General features: G+C 44.6%; 1 protein-coding gene across 4 annotated transcripts in view; it reads left to right on the plus strand.

Moving 5' to 3' along the window:
- The window catches only part of KCNU1 (potassium calcium-activated channel subfamily U member 1), a 330,251-nt gene that overhangs the window by 256,906 nt on the left and 51,884 nt on the right, over window positions 1–21,461 (plus strand). For all 4 annotated transcript variants that reach the window (XM_068274953.1, XM_068274954.1, XM_068274951.1 and 1 more), the window contains one exon: window positions 3,298–3,472. In XM_068274953.1, coding sequence (XP_068131054.1) covers window positions 3,298–3,472 — 175 coding nt within the window. The remainder of the gene's footprint in view (window positions 1–3,297; window positions 3,473–21,461) is intronic.

Genomic DNA, 21,461 nt, shown 5'->3' on the forward strand with positions numbered 1-21,461 from the left:
CAGGGCAAGATTGCCCTTAAAGAGAGAGAGAACACAGAGACAGGATGTATGTGTATCCACCAATCTAGTCACCACCCAGCAACGGTGAACACACAACAACGGAAATGAAGTGGGAACGCAATTGCCAGAGTGGCGATTGCCAATAGTGACACAAGACCGAGTAGGACAGAGCACGAGAGTAGCAAAAGGCACAGCAAGCAACAACAATAAGAACCACAAGGAAAATAACAAACGCTAACTAAACATGAACACCGCACTCATTCGCAACAGCAAACGTGTTTAAGCACGATCACCGCGCGTTAGGTGCCCAGTGATAAGCGTGCCACCCTAACTAACCAATGTTACACAAACACGAAATAGCGAACGCTTGCTAAATGGTTACCTCACCAAGCCTACAGCAAGCGTTCGTACAAGATAAGACAGAGAGAAGGAGCAGCCAGCAGCAACCGCAGCTCTGGCCTACACTCCCAGACAGAGTACAGAAGGAACCACTGCTGCTACCGCTAGAGCGAATGCGATCCAGACAGATGGAGTAGTCAGTAGCAAGCGCAGCTCTGGCCTATACTCCCAGACAGACAGAACGTTATCCTGTCAACCGCCGCTGGCGACAAGACAATCGCGACAGAGACAGTACAGGGCAAAACAGATAATACAACCTGACTGCACTAGAAGGGATGCCTAGTGCAATCCCAAGGAATTACTCTAAGATAATATTTAGCAAACAAGCAAGGCTGATACTCAAGGAGAGTTAAGCAGGAACAAAACTTTATGACCAGCAAGGGATTCTGGGAGAACATGGTATTTATACTGCAAGCCTTCAAAGGAGGCAGCTAGGCAATTTGCATGACAAGTGTATGCAAATTCCGCAGCAGAGCAACTCTGAAACTTGCAAAACAAAGACAGGTCTCTTTTCCAGAGACCTGCAGCATTCAGACCTAAAGAATGGACAAACAGCCGTCTGCCCGTGCAGACAGCTGAGCAGATCATTACAATTCCCAGTCCCTGAACTGGCAACACAGCCTCACAGCATGATGGAACCACTACCATATTTTACTGTAGGTAGCTGGTGTTTTTCTTGGAATGCTGTGTTGTTTTTCCTACATGCATAACGCCCCTTGTTATGCCCAAATAACTCAATTTTAGTTTCATCAGTCCAAAGCACCTTATTCCAAAATGAAGCTGGCTTGTCCAAATGTGCTTTAGAAAACCTTAAGCAACTCTGTTTGTGCTGGGAGCGGAGAAAATGCTTCCTCTGCATCACTCTCGCATACAGCTTCTTCTTGTGTAAAGTGCGACGAATGATTGAATGATGCACAGTGACTCCATCTGCAGCAAGATAATGTTGTAGGTCTTTGGTGCTGGTCTGCGGGTTGACTTTGACTGTTCTCGCCATTCGTCGCTTCTGTTTATTTGAGATTTTTCTTGGTCTGCTACTTCAAGCCTTAACTTAAACTGAGCCTGTGGTCTTCAATTTCCTCAATATGTTCCTAACTGTGGAAACAGACAGCTGAAATCTCTGAGACAGCTTTCTGTATCCTTCCCCTAAACCATGATGGTGAACAATCTTTATCTTCGGGTCATTTGAGAGTTGTTTTGAGACCCCTATGTTGCTACTCTTCAGAGAAACTTAAAAGAGGAGGGAAACTTGCAATTGACCCCCTTAAATACTCTTTCTCATAATTGGATTCACCTGTGTATGTAGGTCAGGGGTCACTAAGCTTACCAAGCTAATTTGAGTTCCAATAATTAGTTCTAAAGGTTTTGGAATCAATAAAATTACATTTAATCAATACATTTACATTTTATTAAAACAATTATTACACACTGTGTGTCTCATATATAATATATTTAACTGGCATTTTGTATCGTAACAACCAACGTTTTATACAGGAAAATCATGAAAATTAACACGGTTGCCCAAACTTTCGCATCTCACTGTAAAAGTATTTTAAATGTATTGGGTGTGAGCAGTACACAGGAAGTGTTATGTATGTGTGTTTTACTTTTGTTTAATGTATGACCACAGACATCTCGCTGATTCTGTGGTCATTCATAGCAGGAAGTTTGATTGGCTTTGGGAACACATGTTTCCATTCGCTGATCATGGACTGGCGAGATGGCAACGAAGGGGTGCGGCATCTCAAACACAAAGAGATGCATATCTACACCCCTGATCCGCAAGTGAAGTTTTCAGGGGCGTAGATATACGTAGCAAGGTTCAGTTAATGGTCCATACCTCCAAAATCGGAAATCTACAGCAACACTTACTCATTTGGCGAACAACGTGATTATATAAAGCAGTACTGTTCAACTTCATGGGGAAGCACCTGGACATTTTGGCTAGAGGGGGCAGAGCATCAGTGTCCTGTCTTTAGGGGCAGAGACTAACATGGAACAAGAGGTGGACCAGCTAGTGGAGGGAGACTGACACTAAAGACAGGCCAGACAAGCAAGTGCGACTCACAGGCCACATCTGGCTTGCAAACCGCACGTTGGACAACACAACAAAATAAATATTTTTAGAGAATTTATAAAAAGACTAGTTATTTTACATTCAGGCCTTGTTCACTTTATCCGATGTAGATGGCCGTGCATTTGAAATGGAATGCACATCATCGCACACCATCTGCATTACCGTCCGTTGCGCTGCTGATCCCGTTTACTACAGTGAAGCTGACTCAGCTCTGCTTCTTGGGCAAAAATGCATGCAGAAGTGCATTATCGCAAGGTGATGCTGTGCAGCGCAATAATGAGAACGTCAGACAATGCAGTCAATGCACTTCTGATGTTCTTGGGCAATGCACACTATATGTGTTGCATAAATGCGCATGGCAATGTGTATAGTGTTAACTATGCCTCAGAGAGTATACTGAAGAAGAACATTATGTTTCTCTCTCTCTCTCTCTCTCTCTAATCTCTCTCTCTCTCTGTTTATATATATATATATATATATATATATATATATATATATATATATATATATACATATATATATATATCTATATATATATATATATATATATATATATATATATATATATATATATATATATATATATATATATATATATATATATATATATATATATATATATATATATATATATATATATATATATATATAATTATTAATGACTTGTCTTCTTGTCTTCTAATTTGAGATACCAGTGCAACTTTTTGTTGTAAGACTGTTTTCTTTTTTTTTGCCATTTTTATACTATGTAATATATAGATTGCAGAGAAAAAGGGTAGAGTTCCTAGATAAATGCATGAACTGACAAAGGATTTTTTGTTTAGGGGTCTGGCCTGTCCTGTGCCAATCTGAGAGCAGTAAACATTCAACACTGCGCTATGAGCGTTGTCTTATCAGCACACTGGATGTGCAGCTCAAAGTACTTGGATGACACAGAGTGTATACTGGCTACCCTTAATATGAGATCAATGCAGTTCAAGCCAGAAGCTACTAATACAGGTAAGCATGGCGTCTGCCACTTCAGGAGATGCTATATAGTAACAGTATCAGTACAAGTTACTGCCAGCTTTTCAGCTTTGGATGCAAGAATTAAAAACAGGTGCCTGGCACACATTCCTAACACTCTCCAGCTCAGTACTGAAAAAATGCACTAAGCCCTGTTTCCTGACACCTGCTGATTGTCTCCAGCTATACGTGTGGAAAACCTATACTATGCAAAATGTCTCACAGCAAAGTGCTCACTTAACGTCATAAAATGGCATTTTGAAAGTAACAGACAGTAACTGTTAAAAATAATTTTAGTTTCAATTATTTGATTTACAGCCCCATTTTCCAAAAAAAAGTTGGGATGCTTTGTAAAGTGTGAAGAAAAACAGAATGCAATGATATACTGAACAAATCATTTAGGGCTGGAATACACTAGGAATCGCTGCAATGCTTTTAAATCATGCCAGTGCTGTGTGCAGTGATTCCTAGGGCAATTTACTAGGATTTGAAGCGATTAGCATTTAATTTTTTTAACCTTTTTCCAGCCCTTTTCATGTTTTTATTTTTTCCGTGCGCTGCGGCGCCACATACTTTTGTGGGGACGTGAAGAATATGCAGGGGGCATGAAGGAGGCATGGGTAACTCGAAGGAGGCGCGGGGGGCACAAAGGATGTACAGAAATGCATGAAGGATGCACAGGGGGGCATGAAAGATGCATGGGGGTCATAAAGGATGCACAAGGAGACACAATGGAGGAACAGGGGGGGCACAATAATGAACAGGTGGGCACATAGGAGGCATAGAGGGATGAAGTAAGGCGCAAGGAGGGGTAGAGGGGGATATTGGGGGCAAAGAAGGCACAGGGGGGAACAGATGGCACAGAAGAGGGCACTGGAGACAAGGGGTGGGGGCACAGAGAAGGTACAGGGGACAGAGGTGGAGCAGGAGTCCGAATTAAGAATGGATTCAGGTGAAGAATGAACCCGCAGTGCCTATTTTGTTCGGTAACTGGGGACTACCTATATAAAAATTTGTGTCTGAATTGAGGATTGAAATGTATACACTTATTTTTTCCTTATTAACAACTGGAAACCGGCAATACATTAGTAACTCATCAGTCAAATGATGAAACTTTTACAAAGCTCATTACAGGGCCAACTTCTCCATTGCGCTGACAACGCTCAGAGATTTTGTATGATTTTGCTCCTCCCCGTTGAGCCTCCCTAATGAAGCGCAGGCTTCATAATTTTCCAACAGTGTGACAAGTTGTTACCGGGTAATTTCATTGTGCGTGCGTCATAATTACACATCACTTAAACGAGGCTGTACTGTACTGAAGAGAGGTATAGGCATTCTGTACGTCCCAAGGGCAAGTTAAATTACTCCAATTAATACACAGCACTCCTGGAAATGAGGAGGCAGATTAAAGTCCATTCTATTACATTATAAAGAAAGTAGCATTTAAATTCCATTTTCATTTATAAATTAGTTGTACCGCAGTAATGGATTACGTGGGGATGGTCATTATTTTGGCAATAGAGAATGGAGGTTAATAATAATCATAGCGTGCTCCGGTGGGGAGGAGAATTAATGAAGCATGGCCGGGTTTTCACTGGCAGAGTCAATAGGAACCTGCATGTGTATATGTGCAGAAATGGAGCTGCTGGTGACCTACAACTAGGTTCCAGCAAATGCCTTTACTTATGATAATAAACGCTAATGGCTCCCTTCCGTCCCCAGAGCTCACTGTAAATCTCACGGCCATTCTAATTGAATAGCGGAGGATTTATGAGCTAATAAGCTGCAGATACTTTATACTTATCAAAGGATATTATACGTGTCAGTGTCAGGCTGGGCCGTTATTCAAGCCAGCCTGATGTATAAATTAACGCCAATGCATGTCTGGATTTAACACATGTGGGGGCCGCAGTCTGTGAACCGCCACGTGGTGCCAACCTCAGTGAAATACCCTCAATTAACGGAAATCCTGGAGGGACTCAATAAAGGATCAGGCCTTTTTTCAGCCTACTGGAGTGCAGATAAATGTCATTACTGATATAAGTGAACTAGGACGTATGCATATTTATGTTGTAAGCTGTAGACTGTGTATATATATATATATATATATATATATATATATATATATATATATATATATATATATATATATATATATATATATGGTTTTTTGGGTAATGCTGATATCTAATTACCGCAAACGGTGATTATCGACTTCTCGTATTTCCACAGAAATAAGAATTTTCAATTACCGATTTCCACAGAACGTCCCCCCCCCCCATTTTTGTTAATAAAGTTGTGTAATTAAAAACATGTGCAAACTGCTTGATATACACTACAGAATTCTCTGATTGGCCAAATACTTTCAAATTTGAAAAGCAAAAGTTTGCTGTAGAAATCAAAATACCACAGAAATTTTAGACCAATCACAAGACACGGGTACTACTGAGTTGTTCAATTCCCAAACAAACATTTACGGATTTTTTCTAAAAGACCTGGTGATGCAACACAATGGAAGACATTCCTATCCCAATGTGTTGCTGTCGTAAAAACTCCAAATGAGTGTTTATTTTTCAAGAACTAATGAAATTCCTGTTTTTATATTTGATACACTGTCATTGTACTATTTTCAATGAAACAAGGGGTTCATGTGTTTTGCAATCATTGCGTTCCATTAGCTTATGGTGAGGTGACCCAGAGCCAATAGGAGACTACCAGCTACAAAGACAGGATGGTGGCCATCTTTGTGTAAGTCCTTGCCCGAGAGTGAATTTGAAAAGAATAAGGGAGACTTTGGAAACCCCATGTGCAATGGAAATAGCTGGGTGAACAGTATCACAGGCCTAGCAAGCCTGGAAAGTAGCCGGTGCCAAGTCTCAGCTGGATTGCTCACACAGCTTGTGACCTTGCATACAACAAAAAAGAGACGGCACACCACTGGCTGCAAAATTATTGCTGTATTGAGTGGACAAAAACACTACATGTTACAGATAAACGTTCCTCAGGTGTTAAGCAGCAATGAAGTGTACAAATGCACATATATATATATACACATTCAAATGTGAGCACCACACCCATCTTTGCTCCTCCCATGGAGCTGATTAACTCTTAAGTCCCAGTTCTCAAAAGTACATAAAATTAAGTGGTCATTTGGCACTCCTTCACGGCTACCAATAAAAATACATCAATAACTGACCGTACTCCTGGCACTTCCGAAAAAGGACTGCCATAGAACCACCTGTGGAAAAAACATGTGGTTATAACAATATATCAACACCTGCTGTAATCATAAATAGATACACTTGAAATCACATTGCACAATCCCTATAAAAAACACTTGAGAGGCAGCCTCTCATTCATGCCTCTAGGGGCCACTACATCCAGAAAATAAATCCATCTTGCCTCTTTCTGCTTCAACAATTTTTCTAAATGTCCCCCTCTGTTGGAAGGATTCACAGCTTCTAATACACACCATCGCAACTGTGCGGCATTGTGACCCGCTTCAAAAAAATGTCTGGCCACAGACGTGTTATAACTCTTGCGTTCCCCTTCTGCATATTTAGTAACTGCCCGTTTATGTTCCTGTATTCGAGTTCTAACAGGTCTAGTGGTCTCACCAACGTACATGAGCCCACATGGGCATTTCAGCCCATATACGACCCATGCCGTGGAACAATAATGTCGCCCTCTGATAGCAACTCTCTGGCCCATGTGGGGATGGCATACTTTACCTCCTTTTATAATCCTGCTGCATACATTACAATTTAAACAAGGGTGAGTTCCTGCCTTCCCTGTAGTAGCATCATTCTTAAGGGGGGCCGTATCAGTGTGTCTCACTCTGTCATATATAGTTCTACCCCTTCTGATCGAAAAGATGGGTTCCTCCTGAAATACACCCCCCAGTTCTTTATCATTACTCAATAGTGGCCAGAACCTCCTTACTGTATTTTTAATTAATTCAGTATTTTTACCCAAGTTTGTAACAAACGGTATTCTGTTGGGACCCTTTGGCTTCTCTTTCTTTCTTAGCAAGGAGGATCTGTCCACTGTCATGACCTCTCTCCTGACTGTATCTACTTTCTGTGTATTGTAACCCTTCTGATCAAATTTGGACATCAGCACACGACTAGCTCTCACATAGTCATCATCTTCAGTGCATATCCATCTTGCCCTGAGGAACTGCCCCCTAGGTATGGCTTTCACGACGTGGCTGTGGTGGTGGCTGTCTGAACGCAATAAATTATTGCAGTCAGTGGGTTTCCGATACAATTTAGTGACAAACCTACCATCCACAACCTTCAGTGTTACATTCAGAAAGCTAATGCTTTCGCGTGATGTTTCTAGCGAAAATTTTATAGTACGGTGTGCCCGATTCGCTTCGCCAACCATCTCGAGGAGCAGTTGCTCAGGGCAAGACGGATATGCTCTGAAGATGATGACTATGTGAGAGCTAGTCGTGTGCTGATGTCCAAATTTGATCAGAAGGGTTACAATGCACAGAAAGTCGATACAGTCAGGAGAGAGGTCATGACAGTGGACAGATCCTCCTTGCTAAGAAAGAAAGAGAAGCCAAAGGGTCCCAACAGAATACCGTTTGTTACATACTTGGGTAAAAATACTGAATTAATTAAAAATACAGTAAGGAGGTTCTGGCCACTATTGAGTAATGATAAAGAACTGGGGGGTGTATTTCAGGAGGAACCCATCTTTTCGATCAGAAGGGGTAGAACTATATATGACAGAGTGAGACACACTGATACGGCCCCCCTTAAGAATGATGCTACTACAGGGAAGGCAGGAACTCACCCTTGTTTAAATTGTAATGTATGCAGCGGGATTATAAAAGGAGGTAAAATATGCCATCCCCACACGGGCCAGAGAGTTGCTATCAGAGAGCGACATTATTGTTCCAAGGCATGGGTCGTATATGGGCTGAAATGCCCATGTGGGCTCATGTACATTGGTGAGACCACTAGACCTGTTAGAACTCGAATACAGGAACATAAACGGGCAGTTACTAAATATGCAGAAGGGGAACGCAAGAGTTATGACACGTCTGTGGCCAGACATTTTTTTGAAGCGGGTCACAATGCCGCACAGTTGCGATGGTGTGTATTAGAAGCTGTGAATCCCTCCAACAGAGGGGGAAATTTAGAAAAATTGTTGAAGCACAAAGAGGCAAGATGGATTTATTTTCTGGATGTAGTGGCCCCTAGAGGCATGAATGAGAGGCTGCCTCAAGTGTTTTTTATAGGGATTGTGCAATTTGATTTCAAGTGTATCTATTTATGATTACAGCAGGTGTTGATATATTGTTATAACCACATGTTTTTTCCACAGGTGGTTCTATGGCAGTCCTTTTTCGGAAGTGCCAGGAGTACGGTCAGTTATTGATGTATTTTTATTGGTAGCCGTGAAGGAGTGCCAAATGACCACTTAATTTTATGTACTTTTGAGAACTGGGACTTAAGAGTTAATCAGCTCCATGGGAGGAGCAAAGATGGGTGTGGTGCTCACATTTGAATGTGTATATATATATATATGTGCATTTGTACACTTCATTACTGTTTAACACCTGAGGAACGTTTATCTGTAACATGTAGTGTTTTTGTCCACTCAATACAGCAATAATTTTGCAGCCAGTGGTGTGCCGTCTCTTTTTTGTTGTATGCAAAGACTTTGGGAACCCCCAATGATCAGATGCACAAGTCCAAAAGCTCTCTGTCCGAAAGAAGTTCACAGTCAACAGATTAATAGACCTAGTGTAAATGATAGTGACATAGGAATGTCACTTACAGTGTATTTTACTATGGGATGTGTATACACATGTACATAGCTCACAGCTTCCAACTGTCTTATTTTCAGAGGGACAGTCCCTCTTTGGGAACCAGATTCATCTGTCCCTCTTTCTTTCTATCTCATTTGTCCCCCTTTCAGGACTGGTATACAGATCTGAGTAGATATATGTATATTTCCACAGAAAAATATGTTTAACTGAATCCAAATTTAATTCCCATAGTTTAAATTGATATAATTCTTAATTTAAAATGTTAATATAAAGAAAAGCCAATGATGATAGAAAGGACCAATGTTGTTTGAATTCTAAATTTACACCTTTTGCCTATGAATTTTTAGTGGTGAACATAGCTAGAGGTGTGGCGGGGGTGTGGTTAGAGGTGTGGCCGGGGTGTGTCTTAACGTGTCTTGTCTCTTTCTCGTTGCAAAGAGTTGGGAGTACATTCATTTTTACATCTTTCATGGTGGTTCTTTTGACGAATTCCATAATGTCTGTAATGCAGCATGGTCCACTGACGTCTGTACTATGAGTAGCAGTCTGCAAGGTTCCCCATCTGGTTCGCTCGCATGTTGGGCGTGTCCATGATGACCGTTGCCATCACCTCGCAGACCATTGGTCTACGTCTTATGTTGACAGCGCATGGCTTTCTGTTCTCCCTCTGTGCAGATGGTTTTTTTTATGCTGCGCACATTTGCATGGTAAGAGAAAAGTTCCCCATTGGGTCCGCTTTGGAGCTTGAATGGGGAATGGTTGCCACAGGCGGCATTGCAATGTGATTGGTCCATATCCATGTCTAGTCACTTTATAAAGCCCAATAAATGTTATGTGATTTCAGACACTGACATAAGCCTGAGAAAGGAGGAGTTTCCTTCGAAACATTGCATGATGTCTTTAGTGTATTTTTATGATTAAAGAGCAATACTACATCTGAGTGGTGCCGGTCTCTACTTTCTGCAGTTTGGATTTGGAGCCAGGAGTGCTGCCTGACACATGGACCCAGGAACATCATCTATTACCTACATAGGAGTGCTGTCCACTTGTACTTTTGAAGCTATGAACATTAATGGATTAAAAAAAAAAAAAGATAAGCTGTAGTAAAGCAAGTTTCCTCTCCACCCCCAATGTAAATAGACTGCACTAACAAAGCAAACAATACAGAAGTTTAATATTGCTTTTTCCTTCACAGTGGGTGACATGCAGGTTTCAGAATACATTGCTGGACTTCCCAGCCATTCAGCCAAAAAAGCAACAGGGAATTAAAGTGAAAGTCTGTCACATACCTGTCACTTGTGTCCCACAGAGTACTGAGCTTAGTCACATCCAGCTTTCCTACCTAATTGGCAGCTGCAGCTCGGTGTCCTCTCCCCCACACCAGCATGAGTATGAAAGAGGCTTTCCTGTGCTGTGATCCTAGTTACACAACAGTATCTGAGCTGTGGCATCTGTGTAGCTCGGTGGCATATCTATGGAAGAAGGCACCCATAGCATGCACTGAAATTGTGCCCCTTTCTGGCATGGGGAGGGGGGAGCGGCGCTGCAAGCCTAATTTAAAAATTTTGCTAAATAAAAAGCTACAAAAAATCTGGACACTCAATCTTTTTACAGGCAGTAAATAGCATGCCCAGTGAGGCAAATCTAGGAGGCCTAAATTGTGGGCATGGTCACAAATTAATTCTTATTTTTCGGCACTGCCTCCACCTGCACAATTGAAGCCCTCAAGTAACAAATGCAGCTAACCTGAAAAGCAATAAATGCAGCAAATCTAAAAAGTGACAAATGCAGATAATGTAATCCCCCCAAGTAAGAACTCTAACTGGAATTTGGTCTGCCCACAATGAAGCAACAATCTTATTATCTTTGGTGTGCCACCCCCCCCCCCCCCGAGACACTCATATAGCCGGCGTTCATTGCTTCATTGTGATACGCAAGCCCCTTCACCACGGCAAGGTAACGATCACGAAGGGGAATTGACACATGTACATGCCTTTTGTTTTGTTGTTGCAGCTGCAGTGCAGCCAGAAAAATTAGGCAGGCATGTACACGCACCGGAAAACTATTTTAGCTGCCGCAATTCAGGAATCCGCCTGGAGTCCTGGACCCTGTTGGTGGTGGTGGCGGAGAAGGCAGTCAAGTGGCCTGCAGGCAGAGATGCTGTGTGGGGATCGACTTAGTCATGGGGCAGGCAGTCACATGGCGTGCAGGCAGAGATGCTGCGTGCGGGGACTGACTTAGTCTTCGGGCGGGCAGTAGCCCTCCGGGATCCATGCCTCATTCATTTTTTATAAAGGTGGGGTACTGAACACGTTTTTGACTTAGGCCATTTCTCTTCTCAGTGACAATGCCTCCAGCTGCGCTGAAGGTCCTTTCTGACAGGATACTTGAGGCAGGGCAAGACAGAAGTTGGATGGCAAATTGGGACAGCTCTGGCCACAGGTCAAGCCTTGTAGTCCAAGGGTCCATTGCTGCTCACAGTGTCTACATCCACACTTAAGGCCAGGTAGCCGGATACCTGCCGGTCGAGGCATTGGTGAAGGGCAGATCCGGAAGCACTAAGGCGTTGGACTAAAGAATGTCCACATGTCCAACATCACCATGAGATCGCTGGATCGTCCTGTCCTTGCCTGCGTGGACATGGGAGAAGGATTACTGGCAGTGGTACCTTTATTGCATTGTGCTATGACATCACCCTTAAACGCATTGTAAAGCATAGTTGCCAGCTTGTTCTGCAAGCGCTGCATCCTTTCTGCCTTCTGGTGATTTGGAAACACCTCCGCCACTTTGTGTCTATACCGAGGTTCTAGTAGGGTGGCCACCCAGTACAGCTCATTCCCCTTGAGTTTTTTTATACAGGGGTCCCTCAACAGGCTGGACAGCATGAAAGACACCATCTGCACAAAGTTGGATGCAGACGTCCTATCCATCTCCTCTTGCTCTTCCTCAGTGATGTCAGCTAAGTTCTCCTCCTCCCCCCCAGCCACGAACAATACCACGGGAAAGTTGAGCAGCACAAGCCCCCTGCGACACCTGCTGCGGTTGTTCTTCCGCCTCATCCTCCTCCAAAAAAACACCTTCCTCATCATCTGACTCCTCTTCCCCAAACGACTCTTCCTACTCCTCCTCCTCCCCCCTCTGTGCTGCCGCAGGTGTTGAGGAATCATCTTCTTCTGCTGAGAATTGATCCGACAACTCTTCCTCCCATTCCTGTTCCTGTTCACGCTCCTCCACAGCTTGATTCACCACTCTATGCATGGCACGCTCCAGGAAGAAAGCATCTTGGATCAAGTCGCTGATGGCGCCTTCACTGCGACTCACCAGGTATGTCACCTCCTCAAAAGGCCGCATGAGCCTGCAGGCATTTTGCATCAGTGTCCAGTACTTCGGCCAGATCATAACAATCTCCCCAGACTGTGTCCTTTGACTGTAGTTGTAGAGATACTGTTTGACGGCTTTCTCCTGTTGTAGCAGGCGGTCGAACATCAGGAGGGTCGAATTCCAGTGAGATGGGCTATCGCAAATCAAGCATCTCACCGGCAAGTTGTTTCTCCACTGAATATCGGCAAAGTGTGCCATGGTCGTGTAAGACCGCCTGAAATGCCCACACACCTTCCTGGACTGCTTTAGGACATCCCATAAGCCTGGATACTTAGACACAAATCTCTGAATTATGAGATTCTGCACATGTGCCATGCAGGATACATGTGTCAACTTTCCCAAATTCTTGCATTTCACGTCAGTGTCCAGTTGTTGGGCCAGAACATCCCCATCTCCCCAGATTGTGTCCTTTTACTGTAATTGTACAGGTACTGGGTGACGGCTTTCTCCTGTTCTAGCAGGTGAGAGAACATGACCAGGGTCGAATTCCAGCGGGCTATCACATATCAAGCGTCTCACCGGCAAGTTGTTTCTCCGCTGAATGTCTGCAAAGCGTGCCATGCCCGTGTAAGACCGCTTGAAATGCCCACACAACTTCCTGGCCTGCTTCAGGATGTCCTCTAAGCCTGGGTACTTTGGCACAAATCTTTGAATGACTAGATTCAGTACATGTGCCATGCAGCGCACATGTGCCATCTTTCCCAAATTCAAAGCCGAAATGAGATTGCTGCTGTTGTCACATACCACGTTGCTGAATGCCAGTTGATGCGGGGTCAGCCACTGATCCACCTGTTCAGAGCAGCCAGGAGAGCTGCTCCAGTGTGACTCTCCACTTTGAGGCAAGACATGTCTAAGATGGCGTTACACCATCATACCTGGCATGCAGCATAGGCCCTGGGGAGCTGGGCCTGTGTAGCTGGAGAGAAGATTGCAGCAGCAGTAGAATTGTGCTGCCACTCAGCCAAGGAGGAGGACGACAGTGAAGAGGATGTAGCAGGAGGAGAGGAGGTGGCAGCAGACCTGCCTGCAAGCCGTGGCGGTGTCACAAGTATTTTCGCTGCACAGCCACGTACTCCCTGCTTGTCAGCGGTCACCAGGTTGACCCAATGGGCTGTGTAAGTAATGTACCTGCCCTGACCGTGCTTGGCAGACCAGGCATCCGTGGTCAGATGGACCCTTGACCCAACGCTGTGTGCCAGAGATGACACCACTTGCCTCTCAACTTCATGATAAAGTTTGGGTATCGCCTTTTTAGAGAAATAATTGCGGCCTGGTATCTTCCACTCAGGGGCGTAACTAGAAATCACTGGGCCCCCCTGCGAATATTTGGATGGGGCCCCCCCCATAGGTGCCAAATAATCGTAATGGGGCAGCGTTTCACTGTAAATTAATTGTAAAGTGGGCAGCATTTTACCAGACAATCGTAATGTGGGCCAGAAAATCGTAATGTGGGCAGAGTTCACCAGAAAATCGTAATGTGGGCCTTTAGAAAATCATAATGTGGGCAGAGTTCACCAGAAAATCGTAATGTGGGCACCAGTCACCAGAAAATAGTAACGTGAGCAGCAGTCACCAGAAAATTGTAACGTGGGCAGCATTTACCAGACAATCGTAATGTGGGCAGCGTTCACCAGAATATCGTAATGTGGGACAGAAAATCGTAATGTGGGCAGAGTTCACCAGAAAATTGTAACATGGACAGCATTCACCAGACAATCGTAACTTGGGCAGTGTTCACCAGAAAATCGTAATGTGGGCCAGAAAATCGTAATGTGGGCAGCGTTCACCAGAAAATCGTAACGTGGACAGCATTCACCAGACAATCGTAACGTGGGCAGTGTTCACCAGAAAATCGTAATGTGGGCCAGAAAATCGCAATGTGGGCAGCAGTCACCAGAAAATCGCCATGTGGGCAGCAGTCACCAGAAAATTGCAATGTGGGCATCAGTCACCAGAAAATCCTAATGTGGGCAGCAGTCACCAGAATATCGTAATGTGGGCAGCAGTCACCAGAAAATCCTAATGTGGGCAGCAGTCAGTCACCAGAATGTCGTAATGTGGGCAGCAGACACCAGAAAATCCTAATGTGGGCAGCAGTCACCAGAAAATCGCAATGTGGGCAGCAGTCACCAGAAAATCCTAATGTGGGCAGCATACACCAGAAAATCGTAATGTGGGCAGCAGACACCAGAAAATCGCAATGTGGGCAGCAGACACCTGAAAATCGCAATGTGGGCAGCAGACACCTGAAAATCGCAATGTGGGCAGCAGACACCTGAAAATCGTAATGTGGGCAGCAGACACCTGAAAATCGTAATGTGGGCAGCAGACACCTGAAAATCGTAATGAGGGCAGCAGACACCTGAAAATCGTAATGAGGGCAGCAGACACCTGAAAATCGTAATGTGGGCAGCAGACACCTGAAAATCGTAATGTGGGCAGCAGACACCAGAAAATCGTAATGAGGGCAGCAGACACCAGAAAATCGTAATGTGGGCAGCAGACACCTGAAAATCACAATGTGGGCAGCAGACACCTGAAAATCGTAATGAGGGCAGCAGACACCTGAAAATCGTAATGAGGGCAGCAGACACCTGAAAATCGTAATGTGGGCAGCAGACACCTGAAAATCGTAATGTAGGCAGCAGACACCTCAAAATCACAATGTGGGCAGCAGACACCTGAAAATCGTAATGTGGGCAGCAGACACCAGAAAATCGTAATGAGGGCAGCAGACACCAGAAAATCGTAATGAGGGCAGCAGACACCAGAAAATCGTAATGTGGGCAGCAGACACCAGAAAATCGTAATGTGGGCAGCAGACACCTGAAAATCACAATGTGGGCAGCAGACACCTGAAAATCGTAATGAGGGCAGCAGACACCTAAAAATCGTAATGTGGGCAGCAAACACCAGAAAATCGTAATGAGGGCAGCAGACACCTGAAAATCGTAATGAGGGCAGCAGACACCAGAAAATCGTAATGTGGGCAGCAGACACCAGAAAATCGTAATATGCCCCCCCCCTGGGGCCCGCTCGGAGTTTTGTGGGTGCTGGAGGGGTGGCAGCATGAGGGGAAAGCCTTGCCCACAGTCGGCGGGGAGAGGGGTAGTTCCCCCCTCTCCCTCACCTCGGGGCTCTCCCCTCTGTGCTCCCCTCCAGCTCGTAAGTGTCTGTGGGGCTGTGGTGGGCAGCGGGCAGCGGCGGGCAGATACATACCTGCTTCCGTGCGTTCCATCGGAGAGTTCTCCCTCTAGCGGCTGACGTCACTTCCGGAAGTGACGTCAGCCGCTAGAGGGAGAAGTCTCCGATGGAACGCACGGAAGCAGGTATGTATCTGCCCGCCGCTCGCTGCCCACCACAGCCCCACAGACACTTACGAGCTGGAGGGGAGCACAGAGGGGAGAGCCCCGAGGTGAGGGAGAGGGGGGAACTACCCCTCTCCCCGCCGACTGTGGGCAAGGCTTTCCCCTCATGCTGCCACCCCTCCAGCACCCACAAAACGGCCCCAAGCGGGCCCCAGGGGGGGGGCCGGGCCCCCCCGCGGGCGCAGGGGCTGCAGGGCCTATTCCTACGCCCCTGCTTCCACTGCTGTGTCCCAATGGCCACAAATTTACGAAAGGTCTCAGAGTCCACCAGCTGGTATGGTAGCTGGCAAGCTAACAGTTCCGCCAAGCCAGCTGTCAGACGCCGGGTAAGGGGGTGACTAGCAGAAATTGGCTTCTTCCGCTCAAAGATTTCCCTCACAGACACCTGACTGCTGCTGTGGGCAGAGGAGCAGGAACCGCTCAAGGGCAGAGGCAGTGTGGAGGCTCCCACGTGACATCCGTATCATTGTCATCAACGATTAGGATCCCACGTGATATCCGTATCATCGTCATCATCATAATCATCCTGCCCAGCTTCGCTTGCCTCAGACACCTCATAAACTGCACCAACAGCAGGTACTTCATCATCCTCCTCCTCACACCTTACGTCCATAGTGTCGCCTAACTCAGACATATGAAGTGGTGTAACTTGCTTAGCACCTTCATCTTGTTGTAACAGTAGTTGCTGTGAATCAGTTAATTCCCCACCAAATAACTCCTGCGAAGTGTCAAATGGAACGGATGTGGTGCTAGTAGAAGCGCTGGTGGCTGCGGAAGATGAGGTGTTCTGTGTTAAATAGTCAACCACGTCTTGACAATCTTGGGAGTTGATGGGACGTGCCTTCTTCTGAGCACTGTACTTTGGTCCAGGGCCACATGAAATCACATCAGCACGACCTCTAACAGACCTGCCGGCTGGCCTTCCTCTGGGTCTTCCTCTGCCTCTACCTGTTTTGTCCATATCGGGGGGGATGAAGTGAAAGGTATGCACTGACTTGACTAATACAATGTGCAGTCACACAGGTGCAGTTAACAGGTATGCACGGAGTGGTATATCACACTGCGTGCGCTCACGTAGGTAGGTGGGTGCACTGAACAACAGGTAGGTATATGCAGTGATGGGTATTACAAATGTGCACCTGTCACACACATGTACCGTGAACAGGTACAGTGACTGGTGGTTTTAAATAGCACACTGCGGGCGCTCACGTAGGTAGGTGGGTGCACTGAACAACAGGTAGGTATATGCAGTGATGGGTATTACAAATGTGCACCTGTCACACACATGTACCGTGAACAGGTACAGTGACTGGTGGTATTTAATAGCACACTGCGTGCACTCACATAGGTAGGTGGGTGCACTGAACAACAGGTAGGTATATGCAGTGCTGCTGGGTATTACAAATGTGCACCTGTCACACGCACGTACAGTGACTGGTGGTATTAAATATCACACTGCGTGCGCTCACATGGGTAGGTGGGTGCACTGAACAACAGGTAGGTAGGTATATGCAGTGCTGCTGGGTATTACAAATGTGCACCTGTCACACATACACACACGTACCGTGAACAGGTGCAATGACTGGTGGTATTAACAATGCGTGCACTCACGTAGGTAGGTAGGTAGGTAGACTAAACTGTGAACAGGTGCAGTGATTGGGATTACAAATGTGCAGCTGCCTGTCACACACACAGGTAGTCACTGAATGTGCTGGGCCTGGCAGTGGCACAGTAGGAATTAAGGGGTCAAAGGCCAGCTGCGACTGACTGACAGGGCTGTATATAACTATAATGCAAGTGGGCCACACACACACACACAACAAAAAAAAATAGGTCACAAGAACAAGATTAGCTCTCAAAAGAGCTGTTGAGGGGTGCCTTTTTAGCAATAAGAATCAGCAAGGAGCAAGCTAACAAGCCTACAAGAGCCTAACTAAGCTTTCCCTATAAGAGTCTGCAGCAGCTCTCCCTTCTCTAATTACTACAGGCACACGAGTGAGTCCAATGCCTGACGCTGCCTGCATTTTATAAGGGGGGAGGGCCTCCAGGAGGGAGTGTAGCCTGATTGGCTACAATGTGCCTGCTGACTGTCATGTAGAGGGTCGAAGTTGACCTTAATGATGTACTATGGGGGCGTATCGAACTTCCAGAAAAGTTTGCGGTTCTCCGTGATTGCGAACCCCGGAAGTTCGCCGGGAACCGTTTGCCGGTGAGCCGTTCAGGCCATCTCTAGCCAAGAGTTACCGTGCAAGCAACACAAACACTTTAATACACAATATTTTAAGTACAAGGTGGCCACCATCCATTTTACCTGAGAAAAAGGAAACCCGCTAGCTAGGAAGAATGGGTTAACAATCTATTAGTTCTGAAACAATGCAATACTTCAGGCAGCGAATCTTCAGAAAGGCTAGGATTCTTTCTGTGGTGCTCAAACCAGGTATGTAGCCGGAAAAAAATGGCCTTAAGTCGTTTTATTTTAAATGCAATAAAAATAATTAATTTACACTATTTATTTATTTATTTACATTAATTTATTTAAAATGAACAATTATGGAGACAATAGCCACAGGTAAAATAAAAGGTAAAAACAAAGAAAATTAATACTTAAAATTTTGGTAGAAAGATGTCCTTTGTGTGGAGATGGAAAGTTATTTTGTTCCAGAATTCAGGGAAGCTAGCCTTGGGTTCTCTTGCTAGCTTCAATCCATAGGTGTTGTTAAAATGGAGGACAAGAGCTAAACTTGCTGTGTTTCCTTTTATACAGATCTGCTTGGATGGTGAAACTCAGGTTACAGCCCCTGCCCTTGAGATGAATACATTTAGGGGGGATTTAAATCCAAAATATATGACATTCCTGTGTATTGGACCGTGTTCATTGCACACAAATAATAATTGCAAATTCACTATCCCCAAAGAATATGAATCACATTAATGCCAAACATGAATAGTATATAACATTCCCTTACTGAGAAGTTTAATAACAGTGTTGCTGGTGACGTCAGCTCCCTGAAAGTGGTACCAAAATGTCCGACAGGACGTCAGCAGTCAAATTATATATTTTCCATCAGATCACAAGTATGGTATCTCTAAAAAAGGCAAAAATCATACAATACATCTATTTAATATCTGGTCCTAGCGGCTATACTGTGTTGCTCTCCTGCCATAGTCAGGGCTGTCTTTTGGCTCCAGTAGCCAAATGGTGCTTTTCAGGCTAGAGCTAACATTTCTGTGTGAGCTTCCTGCTGAAAGAAGATCTTTTTTTTTCCAGGTATTTAAAGAAAACATTGTCATCCCAGAATAGCAGCTTAAGAGTAACTTATCCCCCTCATACACACACAGACAGCACTACAAGTGACTTATTCCCTCACACACATACTGTAGCTGGAAGTACCTAACAATGCTTTAAACCTGTTGTCTTACACAAAACAAATTAAAGGCCCCATAGGTTCCTAGGACCAAGGATACAGTCATAGTGATTGCTATGCCTCTTATCCCTAGGCTACACCAATGAACACCCCTATTAGTGCATATACAGGAAGTTATAGGTGGTGTGAGCAGTCCTGGAGAAGTCTTGGGGAAATGCATGGAAAGGCATAATGAATGAACAAGCTGTTCATAAGTAAACTAAACCAGTAAACTAAACTACAGTTCTAATCCAGTTCTGTCATGTTTGACGTAAGCCTGCAAGAAAACTGTGCACAGTTACCTAAATCAACATTAGTTGGTTTGATGTAGGGATGGTTGGAAATGCCCGTTCCTAATTTCGCATCAGTCGGTTGTCCATCAGGGATGGTCGTAGTCAGCCAACTTCGCTACGCTGGAAATACGTGTAGTTTTACGCAATTACGCTTCGCCAAACTACGGCTTCGAAAACAAATATTCGATTTGTATGCATTTCGTAGAATACGCGTTAAAATACGCAATTACGCGTAGTGCGAACTGTAGGCGGATACTTATGCCCGCATGCAGAAAATTGTACGCATTAATTTCTTTAGAAATGCATATCCTGGGAACCCTTCTATGCGTACATTCCCCTTTCCAATGCGTAAATTTGTATGCATACAATCGCATGCGGAAAATTAGCCGGGAGTAACGCATTCGTAGTTCACTACGCAATACACATGTTAACTACGCATAGTGGGCGTAAGCTACGCGTAGCGGTACTTCGCTACGTGTAAATTCATAAGCGTAGGTTTGAAACTTCGCCTATGAACTACGATGCGTAGATGCGAACTACGATGCGTAAATTCGCACTGGCGTAGTTTCTGCTCATCCCTGTTGTCTATTGTCTTTTGGGGCACTGTGCCAAGTGCAATGCAGTCACTGGGTATCAAACGTATACATAGATCATGTATAATATGGTAAGAAAATCTGTCAATACAAAGACATACCATACATAAACACATGGATTGAACTTATCAAATGATCCAGATAGCTGAAGACTGTTTCCTCCCTCCAGGCCATATATAAATATGTACAGCTGTACCCCTTATTATGATATTTTTGCACCATTTTAGTGCTATGTGTTGTTGTTACAGCCATGTTAGGCCTTCGCTTTGTACAGCAATGCAGAAGTTGCTGTCTTTGCATAATTTAATAATGCATGCTAGATGTTGCTGGGGATTATTAAGGAAGGGAGAATAGACTATTGGCTGAAGCGTTCTAACCCCCTTAGTCTACACGAGGTCCCCAGTGCATTCACAGGTACCCCATAGACAGCCCATTCATCAGTCATTCCTGTCAAAAATCATCTAATGCTTAGCCTTCCGGCCATGTGTTTTCCATTTTAAATGTTAAAACTACAAAGTAATTAGAATATTTCTGTAACGTCAGGAGGAGCGGGGAGAACATGAAAAATCTGTTTTTTAAGCATATGAAAGCACAAACAGCACGGGCTTAGCTCCGATTCCTTTCATGTGTTTGGACGGCTGTCTCTTCCCCTTTCTGACATCAGCCCAGACTTTGCAGAGTGAAAATGCAATATTAAGCATTCTGCCGGTCTCCGTAGTAATGTAATTCTTTGTAATTGAACGAGAGTTTTATTAAACACCTCTCGGGATGAACACTTTCCCTGTTCTCTGTATCCAAACCTTCACTTTCAATTACTCGCCTTATGTTGGCAGCTTAAAAAAAAATTTAAACTGCATTACCAAAAAACTAAATTACCATCCCTCAGGAGCCACGGCCAGCCAGTGAAATCTTTTCGTTAACGCTTTCGGGTCTCGAGGCATGAGAATTTATGGAAGCTGGCAAGCCGCAAGATTTAGCTAGCGAGATGGAGCGCATTCCACGGCTTGTTATACGCAGCTCTGGAATCCGTGCTGTAATGTTTTACCTTGGGTGAAATAAAGAATGGAAAATGTTACATTACACGATGGTGGTTACTAAATGGTTAATGCGATCGTATGCTGGTTATAATGGCGATAATTTAAAGGTAACACTGGAA

This window comes from Hyperolius riggenbachi, chromosome 3 (genome assembly GCF_040937935.1).
Source record: "Hyperolius riggenbachi isolate aHypRig1 chromosome 3, aHypRig1.pri, whole genome shotgun sequence".
Classification (NCBI taxonomy): Eukaryota; Metazoa; Chordata; class Amphibia; order Anura; family Hyperoliidae; genus Hyperolius; species Hyperolius riggenbachi.